Source organism: Somniosus microcephalus, chromosome 3 (genome assembly GCF_052327205.1).
Source record: "Somniosus microcephalus isolate GS21.2 chromosome 3, FLI_Smic_1.0, whole genome shotgun sequence".
Classification (NCBI taxonomy): domain Eukaryota; kingdom Metazoa; phylum Chordata; class Chondrichthyes; order Squaliformes; family Somniosidae; genus Somniosus; species Somniosus microcephalus.
The window spans coordinates 124,873,028-124,896,718 of NC_140989.1; the positions used below are offsets into that span (position 1 = coordinate 124,873,028).

General features: G+C 45.7%; 1 protein-coding gene across 1 annotated transcript in view; it reads right to left on the reverse strand.

Annotated features, from left to right (window-relative positions):
• Window positions 1–23,691, reverse strand: part of abch1 (ATP-binding cassette, sub-family H, member 1) — a 122,119-nt gene that overhangs the window by 82,598 nt on the left and 15,830 nt on the right. The window contains exons 5-8 of the mRNA XM_085981594.1: window positions 19,262–19,355; window positions 15,763–15,837; window positions 15,501–15,669; window positions 422–518 (exon numbers count right to left, since the gene is read on the reverse strand). Coding sequence (XP_085837720.1) covers window positions 422–518; window positions 15,501–15,669; window positions 15,763–15,837; window positions 19,262–19,355 — 435 coding nt within the window. The remainder of the gene's footprint in view (window positions 1–421; window positions 519–15,500; window positions 15,670–15,762; window positions 15,838–19,261; window positions 19,356–23,691) is intronic.

Below are 23,691 nucleotides of genomic sequence, written 5' to 3' on the forward strand. Positions count from 1 at the left end.
TGTACCCTTCAAAATATTTTGCAATTCTGAATACTGGGAGATTAGATGCAGGTGACAGGATTTTATTTCAGTACACCAACCAAAGACTTTTTAATAACATACAAATGATGTAACAAGTACAGGTGTTGAAGTTGTATTACAGCACTATCTTTCACCTGCTTCTGTGTCTCCACAAAATTACACCTTAAATGTAGTCATGCTGATCTATTTCTCCACTCACCTGCTTGCATGCGACTCATTAAATGAACCATAGTACAGTATTCACATTTCAAATAACCCTTTTTTTGATGGAAGTTCAAATGCAGACGAACACAACACAAGCTTGAAATGACTCTTACATCATTAATTGCAAAATAGACAAATTATCTTGTTGTAACTCTTGTCTACCAAAGGCTGCCTAAAAAATAAAAACAAAGCCTACCCAGGCATCCTGCTGATTCTAATGAAAGTCTTAATCATTAAAGCTGCAATATTCCTCCATTTAGGGACCATGCTTTTCATCCACAACTTCCAGTCCACTATAATTAAACAGATAAAAAGGAATCAGGCACCAAATTTCAAGCAAAACTTTTTTCGAGCAATTAGAAAAGAGACATTACACTTGAGACTAAGGACTACAACAAAAATTACCTTTTTGCCTCACGGTTCGGAACTATTACAACAGTGAGTCAAACACATCAAAACAGTCTGTCATTGGGACTTGTATCAGAGAGAACAGAAATTCCTGATTGTAATTTTGAAAAAAGCATTTGCATCAATGACGGCCCCAGAGTCTGGCAGCGACAATGTGTAACTTAGACACACTGACCAAAAGGTTCCCGATTCACTCCCTGGTCAGTACCAAGTTAACTGATCTCAGCCTCCAGCACAGGCATGGTGGGCCGAATGGCCTCCTTCTGTGCTGTATCATTCTATGAATTGGTTTCATCAAGTTTGTAATAGTGAGAGAAAAATAAGCTTGGCTTCACAGTTCTAATTGCTACATAAGTGATTCCTGCTTGAAAGGACACAGGTGTGGAGATCGAGCAAGGGTAGCATTAGACTCGGCCAACTTGGAACCACGTCCCAAATGGGTCAACGTCTTCAAGAGAGTATGGGGAAAAGGGTTTCTTTTTCATAGTGCTAGATTATAAAATCAGATTGTTTAAACTCTTCAGATCTGCCATCTCATTTATCTACATTCAGGAGGTTTTTTTTTCTAACAAGTACCTCAACAAAAAATCACCTCCAGTTCAAACATGGCTGTGGAATTGAGCTTTCCCCATGCTTAGAAGCAGTTAAGAGTTGAAATACAAGGAAGAAGTTTATTCCCTATCCCTGAGATAATTATTAAAGTTTTCATCTTTGGGACCAAACCCCAAGTGATATTTACACATTGAGCTTGGTCCCACTGTTTTAAATTAAATATGGCCCTGTATCAAATCACCATTTAACACTCTGCAGGTAACGTGACAGAGAAGGAATTAGCTCCACTTCTAATATTTTTGCGAAATATTTATACACTGCTTGTATGCTCTAGTTTTGATCAGTAAACCCTGCGATGATTCCACTGAAGTTGTGAACATAGGTGAGGCAGTGCTTTGATGCTCCAACACTCGTGTGAAAATGAAGAGCAGGAGTTTCTTATGTGGTGAGTTTCTGATCTTAGATTTGTCATTGAGCGGAGGGTCGACGTAAAGAAAGGGGTGAGGGAGAGCAGTGCAAAAAAAAATAAAGAAACGGTTTAGTCACGCAACTCCCAGTGGCCAACGGCTTTCCCTGGTCCCAGGTTGTCCCACCACAAGCTGGATTTGCCTGGATTATGATGCTGCTACATGAACATGTGGAGAAGGCAGTGCCAAAGAATGTCCCCCTGCACATATGGATTTACAATAGACCCAATATTGGTGTATCATCCCAAAATTACAACATTAATACTGTCTTTTAATAAAATCTACTTTATAAGATTTAATGGGGCCTGGAAGCAGAGATCATCCCATCCCAGCCCCAGCAGGATCCTATCTCTCCGCGCGTTGTTCCTGTGCTGGAGTGGACTGGGTCCTGCACTGCAGCAAAGAGCTTGGCACTGGAGGGCCATTAGATCACAATATACTAATGGATGAGGAAGACCAATCAGCTCATTTTAATTCATGCATACAGAACAACCCTACCCACCGTTGCTGCATCTAACTGCTCCTTAAATGATTCCAGGTTTTTCACCTCCACCACTCTGCCCAGAGTCCATTCCAAATGTTGATCATTCTCTGCATGAGGAAAAGCTGTTTTCATAAGAACATAAGAAATAGGAGCAGGAGTAGGCCATTCAACTCTTCGAGCCTGCTCTGCCATTCAATAAGATCATGGCTGATTTTCTACTTCAACTCCAGCTTCCCGCACTATCCCCATATCCCTTGGTTCCCTTCGTGTCCAAAAATCTATCGATCTCTGTCTACAATATTCTCAACAACTGAGCATCCACAGCTCTCCGGGGTACAGTATTCCAAAGATTCACAACCCTCTAAGTGAAGAAATTTCTCTTCATCTCAGTCATAAATGGCCGACCGCTTATTCTGAGACTCTAGACTCCCCAGCCAAGGGAAACATCCTCCCAGTGTCTACCCTGTCAAGCCCTTTAAGAATTTTGTATGAGATCACCTGTTATTCTTCTAAACTCTAGGGAATGTAGGCCTAGTCTACGCAATCTCTTCTCATAGGACAATCCCGTCATCCCAGGAATTAGTCCAGTGAACCTTAGTCGCACTCCCTCTAAGGCAATTATATCTTTCCTAAAGTTACCTGTAGTAGTTTTTAAAAATTCGTTTATGGGATGTGGGCGTCGCTGGCAAGGCCAGCATTTATTGCCCATCCCTAATTGCCCTCGAGAAGGTGGTGGTGAGCCACCTTCTTGAGCCGCTGCAGTCCATGTGGTGAAGGTACTCCCACAGTGCTGTTAGGTAGGGAGTTCCAGGATTTTGACCCAGCGACAATGAAAGATCGGCGATATACTTCTAAGTCAGAATGGTGTGTGACTTGGAGGGAAACTTGGAGGTGGTGTTGTTCCCATGCATCTGCTGCCCTTGTCCTGCTAGGTGGAGGAGGTCGCAGGTTTGGGAGGTGCTGCCGAAGAAGCCTTGGCGAGTTGCTGCAGTGCATCTTGTAGATGGTACACACTGCAGCCACGGTACGCCGGTGGTGGAGGGAGTGAATATTTAAGGTGGTAGATGGGGTGGCAATCAAGCGGGCTGCTTTGTCCTGGATGGTGTCTAGCTTTTTGAGTGTTGTTGGAGCTGCACTCATCCAGGCAAGTGGAGAGTACTCCATCACACTCCTTACTTGTGCCTTGTAGATTGTAGAAAAGCTTTGGGGAGTCAGGAGGTGAGACACTCACCGCAGAATACCCAGCCTCTGACCTGATCCTGTTGCCACAGTATTTATGTGGCTGGTCCAGTTAAGTTTCTGGTCAATGGTGACCCCCAGAATGTTGATGGTGGGGGATTCGGCGATGGTAATGCCATTGAATGTCAAGGGGCGGTAGTTAGACTCTCGCTTGTTGGAGATAGTCATTGCCTGGCACTTGTGTGGCGCAAATGTTACCTGCCACTTATCAGTCCAAGCCTGAACATCATCCAGGTCTTGTTGAATGCGGGCATGGACTGCTTCATTATCTGAGGAGTTGTGAATGGCACTGAAAACTGTGCAGTCATCAGAGAACATCCCCATTTCTGACCTTATGTTGGAGGGAAGGTCATTGATGAAGCAGCTGAAGATGGTTGGGCCTAGGACACTGCCCTGAGGAACTCCTGCAGCGATGTCCTGGGGCTGTGATGATTGACCTTCAACCACCACAGCCATCTTCCTTTGTGCTAGGTATGACTCCAGCCAGTGGAGAGTTTCCCCCCCCCCCCGATTCCCATTGATTTCAGTTTTACGAGAGCTCCTTCATGCCACACTCGGTCAAATGTTGCCTTGATGTCAAGGGCAGTCACTCTCACCTCTCCTCTGGAATTCAGCTCCTTTGTCCATGTTTGGACCAAGGCTGTAATGAGGTCGGGAGCCGAGTGGTCTTGGCGGAACCCAAACTGGGCATCAGTGAGCAGGTTATCGGTGAGTAAGTGCCGCTTGACAGCACTGTCGATGACACCTTCCATAACTTTGCTGATGATTGAGAGTAGACTGATGTGGCGGTAATTGGCCAGATTGGATTTGTCCTGCTTTTGTGGACAGGACATACCTGGGCAGTTTTCCATATTGTCGGATAGATGCCAGTGTTGTAGCTGTACTGGAACAGCTTGGCTAGAGGCGCGGCTAGTTCTGGAGCACGAGTCTTCAGCATGATAGCCGAGATGTTGTCGAGGCCCACAGCCTTTGCTGTATCCAGTGTGCTGAGCCACTCAGCTCCTGACCTCATTACAGCCTTGGTCCAAACATGGACAAAAGAGCTGAACTCAAGAGGTGAGGTGAGAGTGACTGCCCTTGACATCAAGGCAGCATTTGATCGAGTGTGGCATCAAGGAGCCCTAGCAAAACTGAAGTCAATGGGAATCAAGGGGAAAACTCTCCATTGGTTGGAATCATACCTAGCACAAAGGAAGTTGGCTGTGGTTGTTGGAGGTCATTCATCTCAATCACATGACATCACTGCAGGAGTTCCTCAGGTCAGTGTCCTAGGCCCAACCATCTTCAGCTGTTTCATCAATGACCTTCCCTCCATCATAAGGTCAGAAGTGGGGATGTTCGCTGATGATTGTACACTGTTCAGCACCATTCGAGTCTCGTCAGATACTGACGCAGTCCGTGTCCATATGCAGCAAGACCTGGACAACATTCAGACTTGGGCTGACAAGTAGCAAGTAACATTCGCACCACACAAGTGCCAGGCAATGACCATCTCCAACGAGCGAGACTCTAACCATCTCCCCTTGACATTCAATGGCATTACCATCGCTGAATCCCCCACTATCAACATCCTGGGGGTTACCATTGATCAGAAACTGAACTGGACCAGCCATATAAATACTGCGGCTACAAGAGCAGGCCAGAGGCTGGGAATTCTGCAGTGAGTGTCTCACCTCCTGACTCCCCAAAGCCTTTCCACCATCTACAAGGCACAAGTCAGGAGTGTGATGGAATACTCTCCACTTGCCTGGATGAGTGCAGCTCCAACAACACTCAAGAAGCTCGACACCATTCAGGATAAAGCAGCCCGCTTGATTGGCACTCCATCCACCACCTTCAACATTCACTCCCTCCACCACCGGCGCACCGTGGCTGCAGTGTGTACCATCTACAAGATGCACTGCAGCAACTCGCCAAAGCTCCTTCAACAGCACCTTCCAAACCCGCGGCCTCTACCACTTAGAAGGACAAGGGCAGCAGACGCATGGGAACATCATCACCTACAAGTTCCCCTCCAAGCCACACACCATCCTGACTTGGACCTGTATCGCCGTTCCTTCACTGTCGCTGGGCCAAAATCCTGGAACTCCTTTCCTAACAGCATTGTGGGTGTACCTACATCATATGGACTGCAGCGCCTACACCATATGGACTGCAGCGGTTCAAGAAGGCGGCTCACCACCATCTTCTCAAGGGCAATTAGGGATGGGCACTAAATGCAGGCCTAGCCAGCGATGCCCACATCCCATCAATGAATAAATTTTTTTTTTAAATCACGTGGAGTGAATTGAATTGGCTGAAGACTGGCTTCTGTGATGGTGGGGACCTCAGGAGGCAGCCGATATGGATCATCCACTCAGCACTTCTGGCTGAAGATGGTTGCAAACGCTTCAGCCTTGTCTTTTGCACTCACGTGCTGGGCTCCACAATCATTGAGGATGGGGATATTTATGGAGCCTCCTCCTGTTAGTTGTTTAATGCTCCACCACCATTCACGACTGGATGTGGCAGGACTGCAGAGCTTTGATCTGATCCGTTGATTGTGGGATTAGCATGCGTGTAGTCCTTTGTTGCAGCTTCCTCAGGTTGGCCCCTCATTTTTAGGTGCTCCTGGTGCTGCTCCTGGCATGCTCTTCTACATTCCTTATTGAACCAGGGTTGGTCCCCTGGCTTGATGGTAATGGTAGAGTGAGGGATATGCCGGGCCATGAGGTTACAGATTGTGGTGGAATACAATTCTGCTGCTGTTGATGGCCCACAGCACCTCATGGATGCCCAGTTTTGAGCTGCTAGATCAGTTCTGAATCGATCCCATTTAGCACGGTGGTAGTGCCACACAACACAATGGAGGGTGTCCTCAGTGTGAAGATGAGACTTCATCTGCACAATGACTGCGGTCGTCACTGCTACCAATGCTATCATGGACAGGTAGATTGGTGAGGACGAGGTCAAGTAGGTTTTTCCCTTGTGTTGGTTCTCTCACCACCTGTCGCAGGCCCAGACTGGCAGCTATGTTCTTCAGGACTTGGTCAGCTCGGTCAATAGTGGTGCTACCAGGCCACTCTTGGTGATGGACATTGAAGTCCCCCACCCAGAGTACATTCTGTGCCCTTGCTACACTCAGTGCTTCTTCCAAGTGTATTAGTATGAACCTTTGTCCCTTGTCTTACTCCCACTGTTTGTTTTAAAGTAGTATGCAGATTAACCTTTTTTATACCATTTACTACCTTGGTATACTTCTAGAAGATCACCTCTCAGAAACCGCCGTTCCTGAAAAACACAAGTGTCTCCAGTCTTTCCTCTGATTTCAGACACCCTGACATTAGGGCCGTGATTTTGCTAAACTCGGCGGGTCCGTGGCAGGTGACATCGGTGGTGGGTCCTGACCCCGCTGCTGGCTCCAGCCCGCTGTCTGAAATGAATTTCCCTTGATAGGGCTCGTTAAGCCCGCCCAGCGCAATTCCCAGCCAATTAGAGGAAGCAGGTCTGGTGACATGATTTGATGTTGCGTCATCAGCCGGTTTCCTTGAAGGGACCATGGAAAAATTGATTTTGACATTTGTGCTGATGGTGTTCTACAGCAGTGAGGTGCTGCAAACACTGACAATCACTGCACGGAGGTGCAGGGCTGCACTCAGGCTCTCCACAGTATGCAGAGAGGTCCTCTTCCCTTCCCATGGGCAGAAGAGCCCTCCCAGGAGATCAAGACAGCCTGGTTGAACATTGCACAGGAGGGATGTGGTTAGGAGGACCTGGGTGCCGTGCCACAAATGTTTCAATCATCTCAGTAGATCACGAAACGTTACTACAAAGCCACACTCAACCTCATCCTGCTGTGCCTCTCATCACATCCCCATCACTCTGCCTTTCCTATCCTACTGCTGCACATCTTTACTCACAGCAACTTACCTTGGACCTCCACCCATCCCCCTCTATCTATATTATCATGTCTCCATCTCACTAGCCACCCCTCACACTCACCCTCATCCTAGTGCAATCATACCAACTAACAACACACAAGGGTAGGCACTTGGATGTTTTATGCAATGTTCATGTAAAGTTTATGTTAATGTGCTGTCAAACATTGAAACCTTTATTTTCAACACTTTGCGTTCCTGGATAGATTTGTGTGCACCTTTGGAAGTGGCTTAGTAAGTTGCAGTGCCCGCAATGGTGGAGTGTGTGAAAAGAATAGCTAGGACATTGTAGGGATGCTTTATGGTGTTGGTGTGGGGTGGTGCCAACCAGGTGCATCACGTGGCAGCCAGGATATATAGTGTCAAGTGAAGTAAATCTGGCCATGGTGAGGCCATCCCTGGTGTCCCGGGCAGCAATGTGGTCGGGTGCTGATGCCCTGTGTCCTGTGCAGTATCAGTTGATTGCGGAGAAGGTTGGTGTTGTTGTTGGTGCTGCTGGGGTGCCTGGTTCCGCTGGTGTTGGGGCTGATCATGGTCAGATTCTGAGGACCAAGGTGAGAGAGTATAAACGGTACCCATGCTGATGGAAAAGATGGCAGGTGATGTTGAGATGACAGAAGCAATCTGTCAATGGTGAGAGAGGTTGTTCCAATGAGGTGACACTGGATAGAGAGTTTTCTCCAAACACTTGCAACCTGCATAAAGCTCAATGAACATAAGAACATAAGAAATAGGAGCAGGAGTGGGCCATTTGGTTCTTCGAGCCTGCTCCGCCATTCAACAAGATCATGGCTGATCTTCTACCTCATCTCCACTTTCCTGCACTATCCCCATATCCCTTGATTCCCTTAATATTAAAAAATCTATCGATCTCTGTCTTGAATATACTCAACGACTGAGCCTCCACAGCCCTCTGGGGCAGAGAATTCCAAAGATTCACCACCCTCTGAGTGAAGAAATTTCTCCTCATCTCAGTCCTAAATGGCTGACCCCTTATTCTGTGACTGTGACCTCTGGTTCTGGACTCCCCAACCAGGGGAAACATCCTCCCTGCATCTATCCTGACAAGTCCTGTAAGAATTTTGTATGTTTCAATGAGATCACCTCTCATTCTTCTAAACTCCAGAGAATACAGGCCTAGTCTACTCAATCTCTCCTCATAGGACAATCTCCCCATCCCAGGAACCAGTCTGCTAAACATTCGTTGCACTCCCTCTATGGCAAGTATATCCTTCCTTAGGTAAGGAGACCAAAACTGTACACAATACTCCAGGTGTGGTCTCACCAGGGCCCTATATAATTGCAGTAAGACGTCTTTACTCTTATACTCAAATCCTCTTGTAATCAAGGCCAACATACCATTTGCTTTCCTAATTGCTTGCTGTACCTGCATCTTAACTTTCAGTAATTCATGTACAAGGACACCCAGATCCCTCTGAACACCAACATTTCCCAATCTCTCACCATTTAAAAAATACTCTGCTTTTCTACTTTTTCTACCAAAGTGGATAACTTCACATTTCTCCACATTATATTCCATTTGCATGAACTACCTCTTCGATTCATCTGCAAATTTTAGAAATCTGCGTTGAGGTTCTCTATTTAAGTCATTGATGCAAATTAGAATTAGTAGCGGTCCCAATACTGACCCCTGAGGCACCCCACCCAGTACCTCCCCCAACCCTGACATTACCCCCCTATCCAGTACCTGTTGTTTGCTACCCTACAGACAATTTCTTATCCTTTCCCATGTTCTGTCCTAAACCCCCACAGCTTTGAGCGCAATTAGAGCTGCTTTGTGTGGAACTTTATCAAATGCCTTTTGGATGTCTAAGTACACAACATTGCCTGGTTTACCACAATCGACCTAAAGGTTAGTCAGGCGAGATCTTGCCTGTCTAAAGCCATGTTGACTGCTGTTTACTTGGTTGTTGTACAGACAACCCTCAAATTTACTGCTGTTAATCACTATTATTTTACATGGAATGGAAGCTAGACTAATGGGTTTGTAATCGCCTATGTCTGTTTTGCCACCCGTTTTGAATATGGACACCACATAAGCCTGTTTCTAACCTACTGGCACCTCCACTGACTCTCTCATAACAATTATCAGTGCCTGACTAATCATCTTGCTCATCTCTCTCAACACTCTGGGATAAATACCATCCAACTCTGGGGGTTTATTTGTTTTAAGCATTTTCAGCTTGTTTGGGACTTCCATATTATTTATATCGAAGTTCTGAATTTTGTCTTTGAACTTTTCTTTAAGTGGGGTGGGGGTCAGCAGAGATGGGGGGCATATTCTTCTCATATTTGGAATTCAAGAAAACAACACATGAACTGTCCCTCTGCTCGCAGGGAGAGGCGAGATTGTTTCTACACCTATCGTGGGGTCAAACCCCCCTGCCCCTTCACCAGTTGAGCTCCGTGGGAGGTGAGATGAAAAGAAGAATGAGAAACAAACAAAAAAAAGACAGACACATAGAGAGAAAGGTCAAAGGGGCAGAAATTCGTCAGACTTGGCGGAGCGGGAGCAATAAGCGCCCGAACCAAGAGGCCTGAGGATCGATGGAAATTGTTCCTCGGGCCTCATCAACATGCTTGGGGTGAGCTGCGCCTCGCAACACCTGTGTAGTCAGTGTCTTGTTTTGCACACTTTGTACAAAAATAATAACTTGCAGGACAACAGAGTATTACAGTTTAACTCTTATTAAGCATTAGGTCTGATCTTACTAACAGCAGCACCATGGGGAAAGCCTGGCAATAGGACCCCTAGCCTGGGTCTTCAAAACAATAGTAGTCCTTACAGATGCCTGCGGGCCAATGATAATTCAATATGCAAATGTTACATCCCCTTTCTTTTAAAAGAAAAATGTTATGCATTACTTTTAAACCTTTCTTCTACATAATGTTCTCGGTAACATAAGCATATAAGTAAACTCAGCATTTAACTAGCACTGAAAACATCTCAACGTTTCAATAACGATGTACAGTTTTTTTTAGGGCTGCGATCCGCCTACACCCTTTGACAGTTCACAAGTCAAGGATAACTCTAGGCTTGACCTCTCGTCCCAACCTTGTGTGGTATGAAACTGAGCATGCTTCTGAATCGGTCAACAATTCAGGTTCAGGTTTAGGTTCAGGTAAGTATGATGTGTTTTGTGTATTGCTCTACATAATCTAAGAATAAGGGGCTGCGTTTTCAAAACTGAGATGAGGAGAAACTTCTTCACTCAGAAGGTAGTAAATCTATGGAATTTGCTACCCCAGAGAGCTGTGGAAGCTGCAACATTAAATAAATTTAAAATGGAGATAGACAGTTTCCTAGCAGATAAGGGAATTAGAGGTTACGGGGAGAGGGCAGGGAAGTGTACGTGAGTCTAGATTCGGATCAGCCATGATCCTACTGAATGGCGGAGCAGGCCCGAGGGGCCGTATGGCCTACTCCTGCTCCTGCTTCTTATGTTCTTATGTTCTTATGTTCATCACACTCTGTTGAACTGATCCTCTCGTCGGAATGACGGTGTTGTTCCTTGGTGTTCAGGAGGTGCCTATGATTGCGGCGGTACACCTGTCCTTCTGGGGTGCGGACGTGATACGATCGCTCAGTGTCAGCTGGCTGGATGACGACTGCTGGCTTCCAGTAGTCATGCTCCTGGATTCTCACGGATTCTCCATTGTGCAGCGGCGGCAGTAGTCTAGCTGACCTGTCATAGTATCTCTTTTGGTGTTGCTGTCTCTGTACACGTTTTGCATGCACTTGCTTGCAGCTGACGACCTCTGGCTGCAGCTGCTGGTTGGTGCTTGGAAGGATTGAGCGAAGTCTGCGGCTCATCAACAGCTGTGCTGGTGACTTGAAGTTGTCAACCGGAGTGTTGCGGTACTCAAGGAGACTGATGTAGGGGTCTCTTTTGTCCGCTTTGGCTTTGTCCATGAGTGTTTTTGCAATCTGGACAGTTTTTTCAGCAAGGCCATTACTTTGAGGGTAATGTGGGCTTGATGTGACATGTGTGAAATCCCATGCCTTGGCAAACGACTCAAACTCTTTTGATTTGTATTGGGGGCCATTGTCTGAGACTAAAGTCTCTACCATGCCATGCCTGGCAAAGGCTGCCTTTAGCTTGTGGATCACAGCTGCAGATGTGGTGCTGTGAAGCTTGTCCAGTTCAAAAAATCTGCTGTAGTAATCAACAGTCACTATGTAGTCCTCGTTGTTCCATGTGAACAGATCCGTTGCCGCGACCTGCCAGGGCCTATCTGGGATACAGTGAGGTATCATGGGCTCTTTAACATTTGATGGGCGGCGTTCTAGACGAATGGAACATTTTCCGACAATGTCCTCAATGTGTTTGCACATTCCGGGCCAAAACATAATGTCACGTGCTCTTTGTTTGCATTTTTCCATGCCCATATGTCCAGCATGAATTTTTGTCAACATCTCTTCTCTGAGACTGGTAGGAATTATGGTTTTCTCCCCTTTGAAGACGATTCTGTTGATTTGTGACAGTTCATCTCTGTGGTTCCAGAATTCAGATATGCTCTGAGGGCATTTCCTCCTTCCCTCAGGCCATCCTTCATGTATGACTTTGCTCAGCAGTGTGAGTTGTGCATCTTTCTCTGTTCCTGCTCAGATCTCCTTCAGTTTTGAGTCACTCACAGGTAAGCTGTTGTATACCATGTGCACCTGCACATCCATGCTTTCACTGAGGCTGCTGTCCTGGTAGCTAAGAGACTTTCTGGAGAGCGTGTCTGCGACAGGAATGTCTTTGCCTGGACGGTGAATGATTGTGAAGTCATACTTCTGTAGCTGAAGGGTCATTCTCTGTAGCCTTGGTGGGGCTGCGGCTAGTGGTTTCCTCATGATTGACTCGAGGGGCTTGTGGTCAGATTCCACAATGACTTGTCGGCCATAGACGTACTGGTGGAAACGCTTACATCCAAACAGAATTGCATATAGCTCTTTCTCGATTTGGGCATAGTTGATTTCACTGTCTGTGAGAGATCTGGAAGCGTAGCCGATGGGCTTTCCTTCTTGCAGTAATACTGCGCCTAGTCCGTACTTTGACGCGTCCACTTGAAGTCTGAGCTCTTTGTTGGGGTCGAAGTAGGCAAGAACTGGTCCTGGTTCTCTGGTGATTAGGTCTTTCATTTTCTGAAATGCTGTGTCATGTTGTTTGTCCCACAGGAACTCATTGGATTGTTTGAGCAACTGACGCATGGGTGCGTTGATTTTGGAGAGGCTTGGGGCAAACTTGGCTAAGTAGTTAACCATGCCAAGTACTGTCTCTAGCTCTGCGCGGTTCTTCGACGGCTCCATCTTCTTGATGGCGGAGATTTTCTCTGGATCCGGCTTAATGTCATCAGTTGAGAGGCGATGCCCAAAATAACTGATCTCGGTGGATCCGATTATGCTTTTCTCGGGGTTGAGCCGGATACCTTTCTCCCGTGATCTTTGTAGCATTGCACGGAGGTTCCTGTCATGTTCCTCTCTGTTCCTGCCATAGATGAGGATGTCGTCTACGATTGCGACTACTCCGTCGAGGCCTTCATAGGTTTCGTCGATCTTCCGCTGGAATTCATCCTGAGCTGAGATAAGACCAAATGGTAAACACAGAAATTGGTAGCGTCCAAATGGTGTGTTGAACGTTGTTAGCTTAGATGACTCTTCTGTGAGCTTGATAGTCCAGTATCCTGATCATGCGTCCATTACACTGAAGTAACGTGCTCCCACTAGCTTGGGTGTGATGTCATCTAGCATTGGTAGAGGGTAGTGAGGGCGTTTGATAGCCTTGTTCAAATCTCTGGGGTCGAGACAGACTCTGAGCTTGCCTGTACGTGGTTTTTCAACCACTACTAACGCGTTGACCCACTCTGTCGGTTCTGTTTCCCCGGATGATGATTTTTGTATTCTCCATGCTCTGCAGCTCCTCCTTCTGGTGACTACATAGAGCAAGGGGTATCCTTCTTGGTGGGCAAACCACAGGGGTTGCTGCTGGGTCAAGGTGAATAGTGCATTCACCTGGGGATAGTTCAATTCCTTTGAAAACGTCAGCAAACTCCTCCATGACTGTCTGCTTCTCAACTGGTGCTGTCAATGATAGCACTAGCTTGACGAGGTCCATGTCTAAACATGCCTTTAGACCTAGCACTGGAGGTGCTCGAGTGTCAACAATGTAAAAGTCCAACATCATGTCGCTTTCTTTGTACTTGCATTTCATCACGCATGTGCCTTTTACAATGAGCTGCTCACCCCCATAGCTGGTCAGTCTGCGTGAGGTGAGCTGTAGCTCACACTTATCCTTCAAGCTGTGACACTCACTCAGAGGAATTACATTAACCTGAGCTCGTGTCTGGTTTAAACTTAAGCTCTGTGCCCTGTTTTCCTATCTCAATATCTGCAAAGGCTTGCTCAGTCTCTGAAATCTGTTTTTTCTGTGACACAGAATCAATAAACAGTTCCTCTGCATTTGGCTCTCTATCTGGCATTTGGCTGTCACTCACAGTGTGTACTGCCATTCCAAAAACAGTCCTGCAAACTTTAGCAAAGTGGTTCCGTTTACCACATTTAGCACATTGCCTTCCTTTGGCAGGGCATTGCTCCTTTTCCCCATGCACCTTGTTTCCACAATATCCACAGTTTTTGAAGCGTTTTATGTCTGTGTCGCTCATTTTTAGAACTCTCTCTGTTCTTTCTGTTCTGAAACATGCTCTCTGGGCGGTGTTCTTTGGTGTGTGTCTATTAACTGCGTGCACTGTCTATTCACGCGAGCTGCTCGTGGCGCCGGTTATGGCTTTCAACTGTGCTTGGGCTATCTCGTGCGATCTAGCTATGTCCATAGCTTTGTCCAGCATTAGCCTGGATCCAACATTCAAAAGTTTCTCTCTCACTTTAGCTGAATGTATTCCAAACACGATGCGGTCTCTGACCATCTCATCTTTATCTGCATATTCACAGTCTTTTACCAGCAGTTTTAACTCAGTCACGAACTGTTCAAACGACTCACTAGCTCCTTGTGCTTTCTCCTGAAACTTGTACCTAGCGAATATCGTATTTGTCTTGGGCATCACAAATGATTCAAAATGGTCAAAATAACTTTTCAGTACCTTTGCTTCATCCGTGGTGAGAGACCATGTGTTAAAAATGTCTCTCCCTTTTTCTCCGATCCACAGGAGTAGATAGCTGCATCTTTCTTCCTCCCCTTTGCTTTTCAGTGGACCCGAGAACATCAACTCCACGTATTGCTTGAACTTGCGCCATTCTCTATGTAAGTTCAAAGATTCCCAATTCATTCGAGGCAAGGGAGCTCCAACGATGTCCATTTTCAATCCCTATTCTGACACCATGTCTTGTTTTGCACACTTGTACAAAAATAATAACTTGCAGGACAACGGAGTATTACAGTTTAACTCTTTTATTAAGCATTAGGTCTGATCTTACTCATAGCAGCACCATGGGGAAAGCCTGGCAATAGGACCCCTAGCCTGGGTCTTCAAAACAATAGTAGTCCTTACAGATTCCTGCAGGCCAATCACAACTCAGCATATGATCACGTGAATATAATAGGTATTCCTTACAGATGCCTGCGGGCCAATGATAATTCAATATCCAAATGTTACAGTCAGGGAGCCCTTCCTCTCCTCAGGGAAGGTTTAGAAACATAGAAAAATAGGAGCAGGAGTAGGCCATTCGGCCCCTCGAGCCTGCTCTGCCATTCAACATGATCATGGCTGATCCTCTATCTCAATACCATATTCCCGCTCTCTCCCCATACCCCTTGATGCCTTTTGTGATTTTAAAATAAACGTTGAAAAGTACCTTTGGTTGGGGGCCATGGGGCATCGAGCCCCGCTCGTCACTGACCAATCTTACCAACAGGCATTAGGCCCCTACTTTGCCCATTCCAGGGGCCTAACCAAGGTCCCCAGGAAATTCGCAGTGGGATGGTCCGTGGCCAATCTGTGCAGGCATTGGTCCCACTGCGAATTTCATGGGTCCCATTTTTGAATTTGGACACCGCAAAAAACGGCCACACGCAGACCAATTTCTACACCAAAGTGTGTGAGAGGTAATCAGAACAGACAACATACAGAGTGAGTGAGAGAGAAAGATATATAGAAAGAGAGAGGAAAGACAAAGATACAGTGAGAAAGAAAAGTGTGGGAGACATCCAGAGACAGCAGCAAACAACAACTAGTTTTATATCTCACCTTTGAATTCACGTTTATTTTGCTCAACATCTCCGTGGAGTATTGGTAGAGATTCCTCTTCAGCTTTCTCGCTGGGGTTTAGTTTCTTCTTTTGACGAGTATCAGAAGCAATATTTGCAGGTGACTGATCTGAAGTTTTACACAATTTCAGGAACACGTTCTCCAACGTCTAAAATAACCATCAGCAAAACAAGAAATTGCATCAGAGTGCTAGTGTACAATTCACTTAATGACTATTCAATTATGAATCGTAATTACTTACTGATACATTGTGGAACCTGATTAAATAATCAGGCGGAGCTTCTGCAAGTAGGTTACCATTTCTCATTAAACCAACCTGAGGAAGTTACAGAAGGATTATTTTGGATTAGAAGATACAAGTACAGAATTTATTCAATTAATATTATTAAAGCGAGGAGGCAGCTAGGTGCTACAAAGCACTAGTGTATCTGAGGGTGGTCCCACAGGGAGATAGGATCAAGAAAAAGAGAATAAAGCACCTTATCACATGCTGAGGAAGTCTCTAACCCCTGTATCCATCATTCTCTCTACACAGATTCCCAGTCTTAACAGTAGTATTGTTTGAAGAAATGCCAAGGAGAGGAAACAACCTCATCCGGAGGGACAAAAGGCAGGGAAAAAGGGGATAAAAAGGAAAGCAAACCATGTCCGGATGCTCTCAAACACCTTTCAGTAATCGGCTCCACAGAAAAGGTCACAGGACTCTGGGAAAAGGTCACTCCTTGGTTAGAGAACAAAAGTGTCATGTGGGTTCTAAGTTTCAAAACTACCAACAAGAGTTCAATCATTTAAATCCCCAGATAAAAAAGCTTAAACTGTAATCTTCAAACATGGAGTAAATTAATGAACAAGGAAGGTGGTTGTGGTTATTGGTGGCCAATCATCTCAGCCCCAGGGCATCCCTGCAGGAGTTACTCAGGGCAGCTCCATTCGCAACTCCATCCAGGCTTGAACTGATCTGTGGCAAGTAACACTCGTGCCACACAAGTGTCAGGTAATGACCATGCCCAACAAGAGAGTCTAACCACCTCCCCTTGACATTCAATGGCATTACCATCGCTGAATCCCACACCAACAACATCCTGGGCGGTCACCATTGACCAGAAAGTCAACTGGACCAGGCATAAAAATGCTGTGGCTACTAGACCAGCTCAGAGGCTGGGTATTCTGCGGCGAGTGACTCACCTCCTGACTCCCCAAAGCCTCACCACCACCTACAAGGCACAAGTCAGGAGTGTGATGGAATACTCTCCACTTGCCTGGATGAGTGCAGCTCCAACAACATTCAAGAAGCTCGACACCATCCAGGACAAAGCAGTCCACTTGATTGGCACTCCATCCACCACCTTAAACGCTCACTCGCTCCACTACCAGCACACCGTAGCTGCAGTGTGCACCATCTACAAGATGCACTGCAGCAACTTGCCAAGGCTTCTTCGGCAGCACCTCCCAAACCCGTGATCTCTACCACCTAGAAGGACAAGGGCAGCAGGCGCATGGGAACACCATCACCTCCAAGTTCCCATCCAAGTCACATACAATCCTGATTTGGGAATATATCGCCGTTCCTTCATCGTCGCTGGGTCAAAATCCTGGAACTCCCTCCCTAACAGTACTGTGGGAGTACCTTCGCCTCATGGACTGCAGCGGTTCAAGAAGGCGACTCAACACCACCTTCTCAAGGGCAATTAGGGATGGGCAATAAATGCTGGCCTTGCCAGAAATGCACACATCCCGTGAATTAATAAATTAATAAAAATGAAATTGGTTGGCATGGTTTTCTCATCTTTTGTATCAATTGTTTAAGCAAGAGATTGAAGTTAAAGTAGAAACAGGCTATCTTGGTGCTCATATTCAAAAAGACATACTCGGGCAACTACACACCCACTACAGTCCCCACTCCCCACCACTTGATACGTCCACGTTTAAAATGGGTAGTCACTTATATTAGCCAAAATGCAATAATCATTAACCATTCGCATTAACGTCAATTTCACACTTGCCGGTTATAGTGTCGTAAGCACTTAATTTATTTCAGGCAGAAACAGCTGTGTTTACACACTAATTCGCACCATGTTAAGGTGCACTGAATTCAGGAACAAACATAAAGTAAATAATACCTCATTCAAGTACAGTGAATGCAATAGAAAATGTACTAAAACAGTCTTATTAATGAGAGAATTTGTTCATACAGTTTATCAGCTGTAATAAATGGCCCCGATCTGAAAGCTATCCAGTAAATATAGACCTTTGGTTAACAACTGGGCTATGTCTTGTTACAGTTCTCTCAGCTATGACGTTTAAATCTGCAAGCACTCAAAGTAAATTACAATTGAAATTAAGCTGTTTCTAAATTGAGAATATATAACTGCATGAAAGCACTCTAACCCCTTAAATGAAACAGATTGTGTTTTCCCAGTATTTTTGTTTTTAGTGATGTTTCAGTTAGAACGCATGCGCACGATGGCCATTACACCAGCAAATGCACCTGTGCTGCAATGGCAAATGTCAGAAGATAACAGTGTCCCACTCTGCATTACCCGTCACCTCCAGGATCACCGCTGTCAGGTGATACTGACTGTTGCGTATAACAGGCAAATCGCACTCGCACAAACGTGCCCACTATAAGTGGTGGGGGCTGTAGTTTTACTTCCTTTCCATGTTAAATAATGGAACCAATTATCGGGAGTAAACCTTAGGGTTATCTATACAATAGAAAGGCTTTCACGACCACCAGACGTCCCAAAGCACTTTACAGGCAATGAAGTACTTTTGAAGTGTAGTCACTGTTGTAATGTAGGAAACGTGGCAGCCAATTAGCGCACAACAAGCTCCCACAAACAGCAATGTGATAATGACCAGATAATCTGTTTTTCAGTGATGTTGATTGAGGGATAAATATTGGCCAGGGCACCGGGGAGAACTCCCCTGCTCTTCAGCGAAATAGTGCCATGGAATCTTTTACGTCCACCTGAGGGAGCAGACATCTTGGTTTTAACATCTCATCCAAAAGACGGCACCTCCGACAGTACTGCACTGGAATGGCAGCCTAGATTTTGGTGCTTAAGTCTCTGGAGTGGGGCTTAAATCCACAACCTTATAGACTCAGAGGCGAGGTGCTATCAACGGAGACACAGCTGACAATCAATAATAATCAATAAACAGCAATCAACGTGTTTTCAGAAGGGAAAAATCTTACTTCACCAAACTCCTCGACTCCTTTGAGAAAGTGACAACCCAAGTGTGGAGGTTGCCCTGTGATACTGCAACTTCCAAAAGGCTTTTGACAAGTTTCACACAAAAGACTATTGGTTAGATGCAAAGCTATGGGGAGTCGCTGGGATTGGATAAGAAATGGGGAACGGGTAGGAAACAGTAAATAATTGTTAGGGTGGTTTTGATAGGGTGGGGTGGAATGGGGGGAGTGACTCAGATCTGCTCAGAATCCGGCAACTTCACCACTTCTAGGAATTTCTACACAAAATTTCAGTATGTGGGTCGCAGATTTCACCACACACAGTAACGATGCATGATGGGATGACACACTACGCAAAATAATTTGTCTGTATAAAGGCAAATTTATTAATCAGATTATGCAGTATGTTTTCACTCATTCACAACCTTTTCATTATTTGATATGGAATAATTTTATGCAATACTACTTTCTGGTAATTAGCAGTAATATAGATATTCACACAAATGCAAATATATTCCCAAATAAAAGAAAAGAAAATTCCTACCAGGTTTGCTTGTCTCGCTTCCTCTATGTAGTGTGTTGTTATGATTACCGATACCTTTCCATCTTTTACTACATCTAACAAATGTTGCCATATCCTCCAAATAACAAAGGGAAAGAGTTAATAAAAGGGCATGTTTAAAATATCTGCAGAAGTACATTCATTTATAATCTGTGACAAAGAATTATTTCACATTTCTTAATACTTGATAAAGAACTTGATAAAGATTTTTGGACACTCAGGGAACCAAGGGATATGGGGATAGAGCGGGAAGGTGGAGTTGAGGTAGAAGATCAGCCATGATCTTATTGAATGGCGGAGTAGGCTCAAAGGGCTGAATGGCCTACTCCTGCTCCTATTTCTTATGTTCTTATAGAACCATTGAACTATCAAGAAACAGCATTTTCAATTGGAAACTACAGGTTCCAATTTCTACATTAAGTCTGGTCCATTTCTAACTGGAGAAATAGGGACGCTTTAAAAGAGCTCCCTTTTCTAAATTAGACCCCAACATTTTTCTTCTCAAACAGTGCACCTGCTATGTCCAAGGGGTGAGCAAGTGACTGGCCCCTAGTCTTCCCCAATAGTACTCTCAATTGTCTGCTAAACTTGTATGCAGCCACTGAACGCCCAAGCACATTGTTAGGTGAGACCCTGGTCAGTGCTAAATTAGATCAAGGATGAAGGAGAGCTTTGACTACCAAGGTAGAAGGACTAGGGGACACAGATTTAAGGTTTTGGGCAAGAGATACAGAGGGGTTGTGAGGAAAAACTTCTTTACATAGCGAGTGGTGAGGACCTGGAACTCGCTGCCGATGGAAGTGGTGGAAGCGGACACACTCAATGTTTTCAAGGGGAGACTGGATAGGCACTTGAGGGAAATAAACTTGCAGGGCTACAGGGATAGAGTGGGGGAATGGGTCTGACTCGATTGCTCTGCAGAGAGCTGGCACGGACTCAATGGGCCGAATGACCTCCTTCTGTGCCGTTATGACTCTATGACCTCAGCATCCCAGAAATAGGGACAGGAAATGGAGCAAACTGGTCAATAAAATTACATTGAAAGTTTATTAATTGTATTTAATATGAACCGATTGCTCTCTTTCAGATGCTGATTGAACTGATGTGCATTTCCTGCATTTTAAAATCCTTGGGGGAAAAATTTGGTTGCTTTGCGCCTCCCGTTAGTGCCCTAAGAGGGCGCTAATGGGGTGCAAAGCAACTAGCGCCCGGGCGTGGCGATGTTTGCGCCACTCGCGAAATTGACCAGATATTTTGCGGTGGCGCTAAACACTACCGCCATGATCTCCTGCGCCCGCAGATCGTGACATCAGTCGAGTGTGCAACGCCCCGGACCAGATACTGAGTGGCACCCCCTGCCTTTCCGCCTGCCGCCAGCAACGACAGGTTGAGGGGAATGTTTTGCAGTCGGGAAGGGACTGGGGGAGCGCTATTTAAAGGCGACCGCTTCCTGCCTTTTTTTGTCGGCGACATTTTTGCACCACGCATTCTGAGAGAGAGAGAGAGAGACTTCTGGAGAGATTCAACGCTGTGTGAAGGAGTTTTGGGTAATGAGCAGCACTTTGCAGGTTCATTTTGATTTGAACTTCCTTGCCTCGATTTAGAAGAGACTTTGGGGGTTGCACTCTGAGCTCTTTCCATGGGCCGCTCCATTGTTCTTTCCAGCAGATTTGATGTACATGTCTCTCCAGGCTGAGATTCAAGGCTGCAATGAGCAGGATGTGGATGGAGAGCAAGATTGACCCTCCCCTTTAAGAACTGGCCGGCGTCAGTGTGTCTGTGTTCCATTACTGACTGACATCACAGGAGCTTCGCCAGCGCCTCGCTCCTCGGCGTTAGCGCCTTAAGAGAGGTGCGTAGCGCCTGATTTAGCGCTCCAATCACCTCCGGGGCGATAGAAGCCAAGATTGTAGTCGGAGGCGATAATTAGCTCCAGGCGCTAATCTTTGCGCCTGGCCGATAATTGCATCCCAAACGGGGTGATTCCGAATTTCTCCCCTATAGAATCATACAGCACAGAAGGAGGCCATTTGGCCCATCGTGCCTGTGCCGGCTCGTCGAAAGAACTATCCAATTACTCCCACTCCCCCCTGCTCTTTCCTCGTAGCCCTGCAAATTTTTCCTTTTCAAGTATTTATCCAACTCCCTTTAGAAAGTTACTATTGAACCTGCTTCCACCGCCCTTTCATGCAGCACATTCCAGATCATAATAACTTGCTGCATAAAAGAAATTCTCCTCATCTCGCCTCTGGTTTTAAAAATAAAATGTTCTATTTATCATACATAATACATTATGTTTCTGATTTATTCCTATTTGAAGTGTCAGTGCTGCATGGAAATTCTCCAGGCTTCTGACTCACCGCCTTGAATCTTACTCTACTTCTGACTGGGGTTTCAGATTCAGCTTTTCTATTTTAATAGCCTCCCACTTATAGGCGAGGGCGTGTCTGTTTGTAAGTTCTTTGTACTGAGGTGTTGATCATAGCTTAACACCTACTCACAGAGGAATGTTAATGCAGAAGAGGAGCCTTAAAATAGATAACTAAATTAGGCTGTGCTGATCTGCTCAACCCAGAAGCGGAGGATGACCTGAATCAACAAGTCAAAATGTCCTGGAAGAATTTGCACACAACAGTGAAGACACTGAAGAAAGCAGAAATCCAATACATTTATCAAAACACAGGAAACTCTGCTGCCCATATCCTAACACGCACCAAGTCCCGTTCACCCATCACCCCTGCGCTCGTTGACTTACATTGGCTCCCGGTTAAGCAACGCCTCGATATTAAGATTCTCATCCTTGTTTTGAAATCCCTCCATGGGCTCGCCCCTTCCTATCTCTGTAATCTCCTCCAGTTCTACAACCCTTTGAGATCTCTGCCGTCCTCCAATTCTGGCCTCTTGCCCATCCCCGATTTGCATCACTCCACCATTGGTGGCCGTGCCTTCAGCTGCCGAGGCCCTAAGCTCTGGAATTCCAACAACGACAACTTGTATTTATATAGCGCCTTTAACGTAGTTAAATGTCGCAAGACGCTTCACAGGAGCAAAATAAACAAAATTTGACACTGAGCCACATAAGGAGATATTAGGGTAGATGACCAAAAGTTTGGTCAAAGAGGTAGGTTTTAAGGAGCGTCTTAAAGACGGAAAGAGAGGTAGAGGTGGCGAGGTTTAGGGAGGGAATTCCAGAGCTTGGGATCTTGGCAGTTGAAGGCACGGTCACCAATGGTGGAGCGATTAAAATTGGGGATGCTCAAGAGGCCAGAATTGTCGGAGCGCAGAAATCGCGGGGGGTTGTAGGGCTGGAGGAGGTTACAGAGATAGGGAGGGTCGAGGTCATGGAGGGATTTGAAAATAAGGATGAGAATTTTAAAATTGAGGTGTTGCTTAACTGGGAACCAATGTAGGTCAGCGAGCACAGTTGAACGGGACTTGGTGCAAGTTAGGACACGGGCAGCAGAGTTTTGGATGACCTCAAGTTTACGGAGGGTAGAATGTTGGCGGCCGACCATGAGTGCATTAGAATAGTCTAGAGGTAACAATGGCGTGGATGAGGGTTTCCCTCCCTAAACCTCTCCGCCTCTCTTTGCTCCTTTAAGATGCTCCTTAAACCTTACCTCGTTGATCTGCCCTAATATCTCCTTATGTGGCTTGCTGTCAAGTTTTGTATTATAATCACTCTTGTGAATCACCTTGGGATGTTTTACTACTTTAAAGGTGCTAAATAAATGCAAGTTGTTGTTGTAAACATCTCATGTTCCTGTCACGCTTACTATCTTCCTGGGCCATATAGGATCTGTTGCCTAGCAGCCACCCGTCATAGGGTGGATCAGAGATTACTTTTTCCTCATTGTGGGTAAGCACCTTTATAAATAACCGGTGAGGCTCCAGCTGCAGTATTGTGGTCTATTCTGGGAACCACACTTTAGGAAGGATGTCAAGGTCTGAGAGAGGATGCAGAGGAGATTTACGAGAATGGTACTAGGTACAAAATACTTCAGTTACATGGCGAGACTAAAGAAACTGGGGTTGTTCTCTTCGGAGCAGAGAAGGTTAAGGGGAGACTTAACAGAGGTGTTCAAAATCATGAAGGGCTTTGATAGAGTAAATAAAGAGAAATTGTATCCAGTGGCAGAAGGGTCGGTAACCAGAGGACACAGATTTAAGGTGATTGACAAAAGAACCAGAGGCGACATGAGGAAAAAATCATTTACGCAGCAAGTTGTTGTGATCTGGAATACACTGCCTGCAAGGGTGGTGGAAGCAGATTCAATAATAACTTTCAAAAGGAAATTGGATAAATAGTTGAAGGGGAAGCTTTTGCAGGGCTATGGGGAAAGAGCAGGGAGTGGGACTAATTGGATAGCTCTACCAAAGAGCCGGCACAGGCACGGTGGGCTGAATGGCCT